At 41.1% G+C, this 14797-nt stretch overlaps 1 protein-coding gene across 11 annotated transcripts in view; it reads left to right on the top strand.

Moving 5' to 3' along the window:
* Positions 1-14797, top strand: part of FAT1 (FAT atypical cadherin 1) — a 127114-nt gene that overhangs the window by 33390 nt on the left and 78927 nt on the right. For all 11 annotated transcript variants that reach the window (XM_044455259.1, XM_044455258.1, XM_044455249.1 and 8 more), the window contains exon 3: positions 13632-13946. In XM_044455259.1, the coding sequence (XP_044311194.1) occupies positions 13632-13946 (315 nt within the window). The remainder of the gene's footprint in view (positions 1-13631; positions 13947-14797) is intronic.

The following is a 14797-nucleotide window of genomic DNA, read 5'->3' as shown; positions in this document are numbered from 1 at the left end:
ACTTTGTACTGTTGCACTCTGGGGGATTAAGTGCCCCTAACTGGGCAGGGTGTTCCAGCCCACGTTCCCCTACAACATGCCAGCTTAGAGATTTCTGTTGAATGTAGTGATTAACATTAAACAAGACAAAGCATTAGCAATTAATTCAGGGACCCCTTTAGACCATTTTTCTTTTTATATTGGAGTTCTATAGAAAGTTATAATAGGATAGCAATTTCTCTCTGTTGGTAGAAGTATCAGTAAATGAGAAATCTGAATTACTCAGGAACCCACTTTTGGATTACCACTGAGTAATTTTATGCAAATACCATTGTCTAGCTGCACTTTGTTTATGAACAGACAAAAATAAACTCTCCCTCTGCTTCAAAAAGTATCTTCAAAAAGGGGCAAAACATCTTGCCCCCCCCCCCCAAAGTAAAACCATTGCTTACAGTGGGTATGTCTTTTCTAATTGCAGTGCAGTATTTGGCATGGTGCTCTATTTACATAGTGTACACGCTGATATTTCACTGGTTGTGTGAGTGTGGGGTGGGGGTGGGGACTCTCCTAGATAGTCACTCCATCCTATCCTCAGCAAGGAATTGCTTCAGGGGGTTTACAGGACGGAAAGGTTTTTATTTTCTTCCTACTGACATTTAAAGTGCTGAATTGTTCCTTGTCTCTGTGGCAGGATGTACTTTGCAGCTTAAATGCTCAGGAGTGACTGGTTTTGCCTATCTGAAACAACCACTAAAATCACGTGGTTCCATTTGCTGGGCTTTTAAAAATGTGGATGACCCTGGAATACTCAGTTCTGTTGATCTGGATTTCTGAATGCTCCCAGGCAAAGCTGGAGACAAAGGGCTTGCATGTGCTTTTGCTTGCCTAGACTGAGTCGGATGAGAAGGCTGCAGCTTCAGAGGAAAGTAGGAAGAAATTTTGCCCTTGGGAAGTTCGCAGGTTGAAGTGGTCTGAGAGCTCTGCTTACTAAAAGCAGCACTATTGCTCAAGGCAAGAACTGTGGCTGTAACTAGCTGTGGCATGGGATTGCTCACTTCCCGCAGTTCACTGTTGACACAGAGATACCTACATGGAACCAGGAGCCACCCAGATAGATCTTACAGTGCATTCAGACCAGTGTTTCCCACAAGACAGAGGCAGGAATTTTTATGAATTGATTGTGGAGGCACACTTCTTTGTGTTTCGACACCAGTCACTGATCTGGGCATGCCTCCTGATCAGGCCATGCTGGTCGGGGATTATGGTAGTTGTAGTCTAAGCCATGAGGACAGGGCACAAGGAGGTGGATGGCTGCTCTGACCACACCACCACTGTGGCTTATGCAGTGGGCATCACAGGAACCAAAAGGATTAAGGTAGCATGTTTCTGGGGAGAAAGCACCCACTACTGTAAAATTTCCAGAGTAAGCACAGCTGTTCCACCTTGATCCCAGCATGGGGAATATGGGACTGTTGCAATTCTGGTCCAGAGTAGAGCACTGGGGAATGCCTTCACTGTATATTGTCCCAAAGTGATCCATTCAAGTTTAATGACTGGCAAAATGCATTGCAAGGTTACCCCCACTCCAGACTGGGACTGCAACATGGGCGGGGGGCAGGGGGAGAGTGGACAGCATAGCAGATCAGCTTGTTCTGGGTTAAAATTGCAATACCCCAAACTCAGTGAGCCTGAGAGCTGCTTTGGTGGCTCAGGGGTTAAGATGTCGAGGTCCTGCTGCCAAGAAGCTTCGGTGGCAGGCGGAATGAGACTTACTTTCCATAAGGATTCCCAAATATCTCTTCTGTTGTGTGTCCTGGGAAATGGACCTTCTGTGGTGAGCACAGCAGAGCATGGAAAGTTGGCGAGGGGAAGAGAAGAGTTGACCGTTAGTCAGGCTGGCGAATCTTGCACATCAGGGCTGTGCAGTGGGTTTCAAAGGTAGAGCAGCTGCTTTTTGAAATAGTTCTTTTTGCAACTGGGCACCTCCTTTTTGTATCTGTTTTCTTTTAGAACCTGCCAACTCATTATTAGAGGATAGCAAATAAATGGAACTGTGGGAAATTGTGCTCTGCAGTTTATCTTGAGCCATATGAATGCTGTAAACAAATTTGGCACATCTATCTTAATTTCTATCTGGAAAAATAATTATGCATCATGATCACAGATAGTTTATGTTCACAACTGGCTATATGTGTTTGTGTTACAAATGAAAAATAAATTGGAACTTTAATTGGAACGTAAAAGGAAAACAGGCTTCAGGGATATGATGCCACACCTAGAATATTTGTTTCCCAGTCTATTTTGTCTTGCTTTCCTTCAGCAGTCCTGGTATGGTATATGCCATGATGGGTTACCCTTTATTTTATTAGTCCTTTGACACAGGTTGGGTTGAGATTGGAACTGGTCCAAGGTCAGGCAGTCAGTTTCAGAGCTGAGACGGCACTTGAAAACAGGACTCCCGAGTTCAAGTCAAATGGTCTGTTTCACCGTTCCTCAGGACCAGTGTCAGGGAGACCTACCAAAGGCCCATATCCCAGTAGGGCCCCACTGATGGGCTCTTCAGCAGTGTTCCTCCTCTTTATCATGTGGCTTGCTTGTTCACTTACCTCTGGCCCGGACAGCAGTGATGGTGCTGAGGCAACAGAGATTCCCCTGTTTGCTTTACTTCTCTACCTAATAAGCAACTGTGATAAGTAAGAGAACAGAGATGGTAACAATATTGGTGAGAAGGTAGACTTGTGGAAGGAGGAGGTGCACTGGAACTTGGCTTGCCCAATGTACTGACAGGTGTGCATAAGATAGCAAGCCTGGGTTCAGTCCTGTATGTATTTACCTGGATATAAGTCCTATGGATATCAGTGGGGTTCACGGTTGATTGGACATGCATGTGTAGAATGGCACTGCCAGTTACTGATTGAGTTCCATTGAAGGCAGCGGGACTTAATCTTTGGTAGCTGATGTCAAGGAAAGTACAGAACAGGAGGTGGAGCTGCTGATGGACACTGATCCCTTATTTATAAATTTAGGAGTTGCTGAATGATTTAAAAACATTATCAAAACTTTGCAACATCATCCACAGCGGAATTAAGAACAGGAGAAAATCTTAAAGGTGAAATGTGACGCAATCCTTTAGCCTGTCGGGAGTGTCAGAGGGGCTAAAATAGTACAGGTTTCCAGGTTAAAATTCTAAGCAGCCGCATAGAACAAATACAGTTGAACAGCCTGTCTAACATTGAATAAAGAAGGGGCTAGTCTGATCTTGCTTGGGAAGGGCTTCCCCATATGGTGTGCTGCCAGAGAGTAGGCCGAGCAACTTAGACTCTCTTGGTGGCAGAACATGCAAAAGGGCATCCAAAGAAGATTTTAAACTATGGGCAGCTTCATATGGGGGACATAGTCTTTTCAGATCTTCATAGGTTAAGCCACTGGCACCTTGAATTGTGTTCAAAATCAGATTGGCAGCCTATGCATTTCATGCAAAACATGTATTTGTGCTGATTTTGGAGTATCAGAATAGTCCCATGAGAACTCTTCTAAAAATAATTCATATTGTCATAAGTGCGCTAAGCAGTTCATAGGAATTATTTCAAAAATACTTAAAACAACCTTATTATAGTTCATCATTATTTCAGTGTTGTATATGGGTAGGCACAGAGATTTTAGCTTACAAAAGGGATGCTATGCGAACCAGAATCTTCAGGCCATGGTCATGATCTTTGACTAAAGAAACTCTTCAGAGTTTAAGAAAGAAAGAAAGAAAAATAATTAAATATTATATTTTGTTTGTAAGGATGTACTGCAGCTTGTACTATTATTTTTACTCAGGAGTTTGAAGTTGTGTGGTAATTCTTTGGTGTCTCTAGAACTTGTTATGTAAGCATACAGATGTGTACACACACAGCCCCAGTCAGGATGTTCTGATCCTCCACACCATGTGTGAGCCACAAGCAAACACATCTCCCTTTTGAAACACATTTTGAAGTATGTTTGCAAACCAAGTTTGAGGGATGGTGTAGTTGCCTGATTTAGATATTAATGAAAATGTGGTTAGAGCAAGCTGGAAGTGTCAGACCTTGTGAGGGGGTGGGGGGTACTTTATGCTTTGCAGGTTCTCCAAAGTAAGTTTTGGGGATTCCTATTAACTGAGACACTGTTAACCCTGAAGCTCTTGCACAAACATTAGCAATGAGGAATCCAGCATTTGTAACAGCAGGTAATAAATGGGAATTTCTTGCCCAGTTAAGCTTTTTTAATCTAGGCCTGTAGGACTCTGGCCTACAAGCAGGAAAGTGAAATACTCGATAGCTTGCTGTGTTCAATTGATGAAGCGTTTCACAGAAAAAAAAATTGTATCACATCTAGATGGCATGGTTGATAGAGGTTCAGTGGAATGTAACTTTGGTGCCTATTTGTCTAGTTACAGTGAGCACTTGCCCATTTGTAGAGCCCAATGATGTGAACAGGATCATTGGAGGAACAAAGCCTATCCCATGTGCGCTGGCTCCTTGCCCTTCCTGGCTTAGAAAGGCAGCCAGTGGGGTCTGGCTGAGAGGGTAAAGGCAGTGAAGAAAGCCTCTTTACTGCAAGGTATGATTCCATCTTTGTAAAAGGGGCAGTTGTAAGGCCTTTGTTTCAAAATAAACAAAACACCTCCTCTCAGAATCCTGCTACACAGGAAAATTCTATCTAGTCATGCCTTGACAGCATTATAGTATAGCATTATGCCATTATATCTGAGCATATGTGTGCTCAGAGTTTGTAAGAGAAGAATATTTTGCAAATATTTTCTCTGGAACAAGATGCTTTAGCTGTTTGTCTCCCTTCCATGTCATTCAGCCGCAAGCATCTCTGCTGTGTTCTGTTGTACTATAAGTGTTAAATATATTTGATTGCAAGCACTTGTAGCTTTCTCAGTAGCTACATAGTAGCCTTCTGAAGCTGCCATGGCGTGCTACTTTTGGTTTAAAAAGTAATAAATTGGAGGGTGTAGTGGTGACACATGCAGTTGCTGGGCAGGTGTTGCCTATTTCTATGCAAAAATCCTTTAAACTTGTACACTAGTTTCTTAGTTTTGTGAAGTAAGGTTGGCCAGATACATTTACATATAAATATATTCTTCTGATATAATTTTAAGAAGAAATAGACACTCCCAAGGAAGAAAAAAAATGACTTCTTCAAATTAAATCTGAAGTAAATTGGTGTTTAATATATATCCAGGGATCAAAGTTTCACTAAAGTGTGTACCTACCCATTGCTTGCCATACTCTTGCAGCACCAAACATCTGACTAAGATTTTTAAAGAATTGCTTAACTCATTGTAATTCAGATTAATTAGACTTGTAATCAAATTCTGAGCAACCAAGTCTAGAAGACCAGGATATTTTTTTGCTTTGTTTCAGATGTCACTCTGAGAACATGGTCTGTTAAACTGCATTTCCATGCTTTACTGAAAAATGATTGCAGGTTTTGATTTCCATTACAGAGTCATTAATATTATTAATGAGAGTTTTCATGGATCAGCACACTTAAGGAGGATTATCCATGGGAGTTGAGAGTTTTACAGTTGGTTAATGGGATAGAATTGGCATTCAAAAAGCTGTGTCAGCCTTTAGCAAATTAATAAACCTACTTTTCTTTCAGTAATTACTTTGGATTGTATGCTTAATTTAGGTAGAGGAAAAATGGTACCATCTCTCCATTGGGACACTTCAGTTTCAGTTTTGGGTCACTATCTGTTATCTTTTTAAAACAGGCATAGTTGGTTGTAGCATGGACTAATTAATCTCTTTCAGGACTGCCCCTGTATTTATTAAACACCTATTTCTGTTGCTTTGATGCCATTCATAAACAATGCAAATTATGCTCTGCAAGTGTATTTATAGAGAGAATTTGCAGCAGTATTTTATTCACCCACTGGGCACCCTTTGCTTCTGTAATCACCAGTGAATTGTTTAATGCTTTGCAAATTGTTTTTTGATGAACCTTAAATATTGTGGGTAGCTGTATCAAGGAGGTACTGCTGTCATTTTGTATAGGGGCTGTACTCAGTGGTACAGGTTGAGTCAAGCAGATTTCCTATTCTTGTGGTTAAAGCTGGTTATCAGCTGTTTTGCATATACCATGTTCTGCAGAAGTATTCATTTTGACTATATCATGTTTTGTTGTGTTACAATTCGGGATGAAAATTAAGGTCTTGTTAGACAATGCAAAATATGTGGTTGTCAGGCAGGAATTTGCAGACCATAGCTGACCTTGGTAGGCAGCCAAAATTGGACCTGCCAGAGGAAGCAGGCAGGAACTTTTGGCATTGTCCTGAGCCTGAGGCCCAGCACAACACAGAATGCTGGACCCTGTTCTCTTCTACAACCAAGGACACTGATAAGAGCTCATTCCCACTGCTGTGAGCCTCAGTCACTCAGCAAGAAGTTTCCTGTTTTTTCTCATGTCTCTGGGGCTCCTTGAAGTACGCCAGAGAATCCTTGCTACTGAAACCAACCTGACATCAGGAAGAGTCCCGATGTTTCTCCAGATATGGAAGAGCAGCAAGCCTTTCCTCTAATTTCATGCGCTTGCCAGAGCAAACCTTGTAAAACCAGTGGTGGGGGCATTTGTGGGCTGCTGTTAACAGGAAATATCCCTTCCCCAAGGTCAGGATCATATCTCTGACCTGACACTGCATCTCTGGAATGCAGCAGTAGGACAGGAACAAGCCAGCTTGTGCCATCTGTTTCAATGCGGAGCCAGTGAAGGCTGGCAGAAGCAAGCCAGCTCCTCTTGTGCCAGCCAGGCAGTTGGCACTCCAGCTGCTCAGAAAATGCAGAGATAAGCCTCTCTACCTGTGCTGCCCTCTCCAGCGTGGATGAGTGGAGGTGGAGGTCCACTGGCTTTCTGTCCCTGTGCCTGAGTGGCAGTCCAACCTCAGAATCCCCATTTGGCACAAAGGCAAGCTCCTGTGTGGCTGCCTTTTCTCTCAGTTTGCAGCTGGAGCTAGGAAGTGGAAGTTTGCTATGATTCTGTGGTTGTCCTTAAAGAGTACAGAAAAATACAAACGCTGGGCTTCTGTTGGGTCTGAGGAGGAGTGGAAAGTTGCAGCATCTTCTCCTTCTTTTGCAGCATCACTATTCTTCTGAAAGGATGTCTCAGACTTGCTTTGCTTGCTTGAGGGAAGGTTCTTCACTGTGGTTCTTCATTATCCCAGTCCACCAAGAAATAACTATGCAAATTTAGGCATATAGAAGAAAAAACTATAGAAACTTAAGCTGTCACTTCTGCTTCCTTCTTTTGCCTTGATAGAAGGACCACGCTGAGATCTAGTCTGTTCAAAGCTATAAATATAACCTTTACATTCTGGTGGATTAAAAAAAAAGTTTGACTGCAGTACTTTGAATTCAGTACTGGGAGTGGACCAGTGGACAAGAGGAACCAACTTTTGCCTACCTGTTCTGTCATGCACATTTCTGATGTGGCTTTTGCCTCATCAGACTTCACTTCTAGTGTTGACATAGGTATTCCAGGCACTTGTGTGTCTGGACTGAAAATAACTAGAGAATGTTTCCCAGGGAGAATTCAGAGGCCAGGGAGAGGTCACACACCTGTTATCTATGCAGTGTTGAATCCTTGCAGTGCCCACTACACTAGGGCCAAATAAGCTGTGCTGTGCAAGATCTTCGGTAAAGGGTTAACAGCAGCAGTTAATAAAGCCCCGCTCCCACTTGGATGGGAAACATGATGCTGTGAGAAGGGAAGTTAACAATTACTCATTTTTGTATGTTTTATAATTTAAAAACAACAACAATAATGGGGTGGTGCAGAGGTTCTAGGGAAACAGAAAAATATCTAAGCATGTTTCAGTTAAATGTTCTTTTTTTGCGGTATACTAAAGTGATGTGCCTGAGTTGGATATATAAACACCTCATGCATTGAAGGAGTATTTGGTTAGCCTTTTGTTATTTTCTTAGCAAGAGAGAAGGTGGACAAATGATTCACTTTGCTTGGTTGAAGACTTTGTCAGCTCTGGTTTTCTCATGGTAATCATTAATGGAATAAGTGCAGTTCAGTTGGAGCAAGCACAAAGAACATAATTTTGAAAATGAAGTTTCTGGAATAGAGGTTCCAGGAAGTTGGCCTGTTTAGCTTAGTTTAAAAAGAAGGCTGAGAGGACATGAATGAATGGCTTGGTAAAAAGGTGAGCTAAGTCTTGTAGAGAGTTAATAGCTGTTTACATTCAGGGAGGGAAGGTCCAAAAGCATATAGACAAAAATGGAACATTAAGATAGTTCACTTGGAAATGAGAAGGTATCTAATGATTAGATACCATCGAAATTCTACCTACCCTTTTCCAGCTGTGTGTTTCTGCACCTGATGGTTTGCTGCTCATTTTGCAAATAGGCATGTTGTCATCTTACTCCTACTACTACTGTTGCATTACGTTTGTATTCCCCTCATAGCAAAATCTCTCTGGACAGTTCACAACATTTAAGCCACCTATCCAGATTTCAGCTAGGTCCAACTCTTCTTAGCCTCCAAGATTAGGCAGGATCAGGCACTACAGGCTACACCGAAGCTATATGCTGGTTCTCTGTATCTGTTGCCTGGTCTCCTTACAAAGGCCACCAGATTTTCTAAAGCTTTTGTTGATAAACAATAGAAGCATTTGTGAAGGAAATAACTCCTCCAGTTGGTTTTTAATGGCAATTTTAAACCCTACATAGAGTTTTACAGACACTACCGCACAAGAACCTCAGTTTTCACAAACTTATTTAAAAAGTTTTGTGGTCACAGGATGAAAATTGGAGAGACCTTGCAGTTGTATTAAAACAATTCCCTGGCTATTAGGTAGTTTTAAAGTAGGCATCATACACATTTGGCCATACCTTATTAATCTTTGGCTAAAATTTGTAGAAATTTCCATCAGTCCTGATTGTAAATGGAGCAAGTAAATGTAAAATTTGCCCGAGTGTCACATAATTATTGCTCAAAAAATTATTTAACAGTTTGGATTTAATGAATCAGCATGTCTTGTTCTTGATGTTACTAATTTAGGCATTTATGTAATTTGGAACAGTGCCCCAAATAAAGACTCAGGCCCAGGTATGGGATTCTACCATGTCCAATCCCATGGAGATTGTGCGAGCTATAGAGTAGTGTACCATACTGGGGAAAGCTGGTGCTAGTCTTAAAGACTATGCCAAGAAAAAAAATTCTGCAGGACTCTCATTGCCCCCTATTAATGAAATGATTGGTTAAACAAAAATCACATTATAACATTCCCGCCTTTGACTGTAATGTTGGTGGCATCTGCAAAATGCAACAAGAGGATTTAATTACACTCTGTGTCTACCCACTTAAAAAGACTTGGGAAAATAGCCATTTTAACATTAGCTGGCCACATTTTGAGATAATCAGCTCAGAGAATGTGGAATTGGCTTGATATAGATAACCAGCTGAGGACAAATGAACAGATTCCACTTCCTTGTAGTGGCTGGTTAATTTGGCAGTCCCTGGCTCATGACAAATGTGTCATTTGTCTTATTTGCAGCAGATTGTGTGTGATTTTTGCACACCAACTCAAACTTTTACGATATGGGTTAATTTTGCCATATTGGCACAGAATATTATAATTTCTGTTAGTGGTATGCAACTAAGGCAGTCTGCATTCCATGAGCAAGGAGCTGTTGTGGTAAAAAATAAAGAATCTGTGGTAAACAGAGAAAGGATGAGTGATTATTCTGTGCTTCCAACTACAATCCCATGCAGGCCTACACAGCAATAAAGCCTACAACATTCAATTGGACTATTCTAGATAAGTGTGTGTATGAGTGTACCCTGAATCTTGCAAATACAGATTGGTGTGCTTGTTGTGCCTCTGTGCTTACACAGTGGGTTCACGGTGTCTTCAAAGGATATTCAGATTCAAAGGCAATAGTAAGAGTCTGTACTTAGCAATGCACAGGATGTAGGTAGGGATGCCTGTTGCTTGGAGTTTCATTATGTTTAAGCCTAACAGGATTCTGCAACATTTCTGCCTCAGACAGGGTTGGTGGACTGTAGCAGATCCCAGCATGCATTCATCTTCCCCACTCTTTGCCCCAGATGATGTTCACTGATGCCTAGATACAGAGAGAAAGGTGTGGAAATGCCTCTTCTTGGTATAATTTCTGCTGTCCCAGCCAGCTGTAGTATGTATGTGAAATATTGAAGACATTTGATTTCCTGTTTCTTTCCCAGTGAATGTTTTCTGCCCTGCTGCATAGGATCAGGGCATGACTGCTTACATATATGCATGCAAACTTGGTGAGGAATTTTACATGACTATTTGAGATTATCCGATTTCAGTTTCTGGTAGGAACTATCTGGGCCAGCTAAGCATTGAGTTACAACATGGCGTAGGCATCTCAGGGTGGGTCTGGTGAAAGACAGCTGTGTCACTAATCGTGTTCTGTCCATTAGATGCCTCTGGTACTCGCATAGCCTCATCCAGGATTGCAATCAACTTATCAACCAATGTGCTATCTGGGAGAAACATACCTTTTCTTAGTGCGAAAATGTTAGTTTCTTCATCTTGAAGACATCTGTATCCCCTGCAGCAAATGGGTTATGATTGTACACGGGCTGAGGCTCTGTGGATCAAAAGAGTGGCAGCAGTAGAATTAAAGTACTCATTTCCCCACTGGACTGCTGAGAGAAACAGCTGTAACATAGTTCCTTGATACTACTTCATACAAACCCCACTGAGTTCAGTGAGCTCCTAGAACTCTGGTCGTTTTACAATACTTTCATGATTACTGTAGACTTTCTATGCTTAGCATCAGCAGGAATAAAATCTGGCAGCATAATGCTGTATCAATGATACAGTAATGATGCGTGATTGTAAATGCATGTGTAAAGAAAATTGTTGCTGAATAATGTGCTGCTATTAAGCTGAAGTAGTTGGAAAATATAAAATGGAAATTTGTTTTTAAATTTTATAACATGGATATACTGTGTTTTATAGGCATTAAGGGGGGGTTGCAACAAAACAGCCCTTTTTGTTTGAAGAGCGACTGATAAGTCTGGATGACAAATGCATACAGGTTATAAATTTCTGCTTTTAAAATCTACTACTTGCTTTCATAGTATCTCAGCTCTTCCACCAGTTTAAATACCAGCTTCTGTGGTGACATCTGGTGGTAGCTCATAAATTTCTTGAACGATATTTGAGTCTAAGAATTATTTCAACTGAAGTTAGAAAATTATGGGGTGAATTTACTGGGATGGAGTTGGAAACAATTTCTTCCAGTTAAAAAAACCTTGATAATAAAGTAAGTCAACCCTTCTCCCTAGTATTTGATTTAGCTCATGAAAATCGCAGTCTGTAGTCATGTCAGCTGCTGGTTTGCTACTTCACTCTGTGCTTTTCCAAATTTGCTTTATGGAATTGGAAACTAATAGCAGAGAAAGCTAAGGACATAGGGGGCACTTGAGTGTTCCACAGGGGTTCAGTATGAATTAAATGGAGAATGTTTTGGCAGTTTTTTCTGTTTAAGTCATCTACAAGCTACAAAAACAAACAGCACTGATAACATATTCGCATATTGTTCAGTGTCTGAGCCTAGTCTTTAAGTGGAAAATAGAGGGAACAGCAAGGAATTTTGCATTTTGTCTTGATGTATGTTCTTCACTTGAATAGTATGCACATTCAGTAATTGCATCATCTAATGTAATTTGGAGACTATGCATGTTGTGATTTAAAAATCTCTTTTTTAAAAATCAATTGGCCTTAAATGTTACCAGTTCCCATAACATCTGCTGATTGTGCATGAGTATCATAGTATAGGCAGGGACTGATACCTCCCCGCCCCCCCCCCCCAAAAAAAGAGTGGTTGTGGGCATATACACAGACTGTTCTTAGTATACCATGGGTGAAAAGGAACAAGACTCAAGGTGATATCTACACTGTAAGGAAAAGGTAGCAAGTTCATTGAGAGCAAAACATAATGTCTAGATAGATACTGCAGCTGCAATAACTCTACACAAATTGCCCCTTGAATTTTTTTTGCCTTATTAATGGACAGCAAAACTGGGGGTGGGGGGGCTATTTTACTGAATTTCTCCTGGAAAAGAGAAATTCTATAACAAATTGCCATGGGTAGGCTCACTGTTAGCAGTGATTCTACCACAATTTCTGCATTTGCTGGAAGTTTGTTTTTATACTGGGAAGGTTATTTGGTTGAGGCTATCATTAAATGGCAAGTAATGTGTAAAATAGGAAAATTTCCAGAAGAATTTCCAGTGTTTTGAATAATAGTATCTGATTTGACTAATTTTACACACCCCTCACAGCACACATTCTCCTTCACTGAGTACACAAAATATATTTAGTAAACAGTACTAAAACTAATCCATGTCAATTTCATGTGCAGTAGAAATATACATCTGAAAAAAAAAAGAACTGCTTTAGGAAATATCCCAAAAGAGCTGCTATATCTTACATCAGCAGTTCAAAACTCTTTTGCTGGAGTCATTATAGCCTCTTCAACTTCACTCGCTGTTTGTTGGTTCCTCTTCAAGTTGAGAAGAAATCTGATTCAGAACAACTGGTTGAAGGTTCTGTTTTACTAAAGGATGGATATGAGTCCATGGGCACAGGCAGGGGAACTTGGGGAGGAAGACCCTGTTGCACACATGTCCTGCATGCCAGGATCCCTGGTTGACAACTGTGAAGAAAATGGCAGACCAGACAGTCCCTTCATCTAATCCAGCATGGATGCTCTTACATTTTTAAGTGAAAGAAACAGTGATCATGGTCTTTGTAACAGTTCTCTTATTGAAAAAGGTTATCAGTAGAGGGCAAATACACCATGTATACATCTGGTCCAGAGCCAACCAGGTGCCTGCTGTGTTAAGCACGGAAAGGAGTTGTCATACTTTACTTTTCAGTTCCTCCAGTGGCAACAGAGTCACTAGGGTGTGCCAACACTTGCTATAGAAGAATAACCTAGAAAAGTTCATATCCTATATTTAGTTCATCTACCATGATTCTGCATGATACATGCCCAGACAACTCTGCATAAACCCAGGCATATACAGTGTGTAAAATTTCCATGGGAAGATACAACAAAATACCTGCCACATGACAGCAGCTGTTCTGCAGCCTGGCCACCATGATTCTGTTCCATGTAGCATTCCTCCCGCACATGGTGTGTGAGAGCCAGGGGGCAAATGGCCACTGTCAGGAAAAAAGTGGAGAATATTTGGAAAAGGTGACAGATGCTTTTTCTGGGAGTGAGAAAAAGGAACACCCCAGTAATCTCATTGTAAAAGACTTTTGTCAGAAATTTTAGCTCAGCCTATATTAAGTACATTTAATATATCCAGTTCTAAAGATCTGATATGTAATGATGATTGTCTTACTCTCTTCTTAAACATTCTCTACACAGTGGGCTGAATTACGCTATAGTTTCTCTGACAGCTTCTTCAAGTTCACTTATAATTTGAGATTATGAAGTGTCCAATTTGGGAGGTTGCTTCATTTTGTTTTATGCAAAATAAAAACCCGTGAAATAAAAATGCTTGTTATTTGTGACTTGTGGCAAAGACTTTTTTAACCTTTTGTTTTGATGTCAGTGGTATAGTCTAATAACGCTGTTCCTTTTCTTCCTGTTTTGAAACAGGTAGTATCTCAACCGTTGATTTGCTTGATCGAGAGACTACTTCACATTACTGGGTAACTGTGTATGCAACAGATCAGGGTGTTGTTCCTCTATCTTCCTTCGTTGAAATCTACATAGAAGTACTTGATGTTAATGACAATGCTCCACAGACTACTCAGCCTGTTTATTACCCAGAAGTCATGGAAAATTCACCTAAGGATGTGTCAGTCATTCAAATCGAGGCCTTTGATGCTGACTCAAGCTCTAATGACAAGCTGACCTACAAGATTACAAGTGGAAATCCACAGGGGTTCTTCTTCATGAATCCGAAAACTGGTAAGTAAATACCAGATGCTGTTTCCTGATGTTCGCACTGATGGAATTGATTCTCTGGCTTTTTTAAGTAGGGATGAAAACAGGCAATGGGAAGAAGAATAGTATGTGGTTCTAATTTGTATCTGTACAAGAAGTATATGGGTGCAGTCAGGATTGTGCTTCAGAGTTGATCTGATATTCATACTGATGATATGCATCTCTGTTTCTCCTTTACATCTTTAGCAGCTCAGACTGTGGATGTGCTAAAGGGGTGCCTGGATTTAAAACATGGACTGGATAAGGGCTAATGAACTGAAGCTCAATCAGAAACTGAAATGTTTGTGGGTGGTTTCCCTGATGATTGCATGGAGATGCTCACCCTATTCTCAACGGAGTTGCACTTCCCTTGAAGGAGCAAGGTTATAGCTTGGGAATGTGCCTTGATCCATCTTTGTCACCTGAGGCCAATGACACAGAATTCCTCCTGCCAGCTTCAGCTGGTGACCTAGCTACACTCCTGTCTGGTCAGGGATAGCCTGGCTTCAGTAATCTAAGCTTTGGTAGTCTCTGAAATAGATTGCTACAATGTGCTGTATGTGGTGCTTTCCTTCAAGACAATTTGGAAACTCCAAGTTGTGCAAAATGTAGCAATCGGTCTCTAAGTGGGACCCTTAAAAGTGTTATACAGATAACTCCTGTTTTGGCCAGTTTGCATTGCCTGCCTGTATGCTTCTAAGACCAATTCTGGTGCTAATTTTAACCTTTAATATGTGGCTCAAGGCCTTAATAGATCATTGTTCCAACCACAATTTGCCCAGATCCTCATGATCTAGGGCGTCCTCTGACCTCCAGGGGAGACTCAGCTGCGGGCA

Source organism: Varanus komodoensis, unplaced genomic scaffold, assembly GCF_004798865.1.
Source record: "Varanus komodoensis strain SLA01 unplaced genomic scaffold, ASM479886v1 scaffold8, whole genome shotgun sequence".
NCBI lineage: Eukaryota > Metazoa > Chordata > Lepidosauria > Squamata > Varanidae > Varanus > Varanus komodoensis.
The sequence above is the reverse complement of the archived record's forward strand: the minus strand, read 5'-3'. Positions and strand labels throughout refer to the sequence as shown.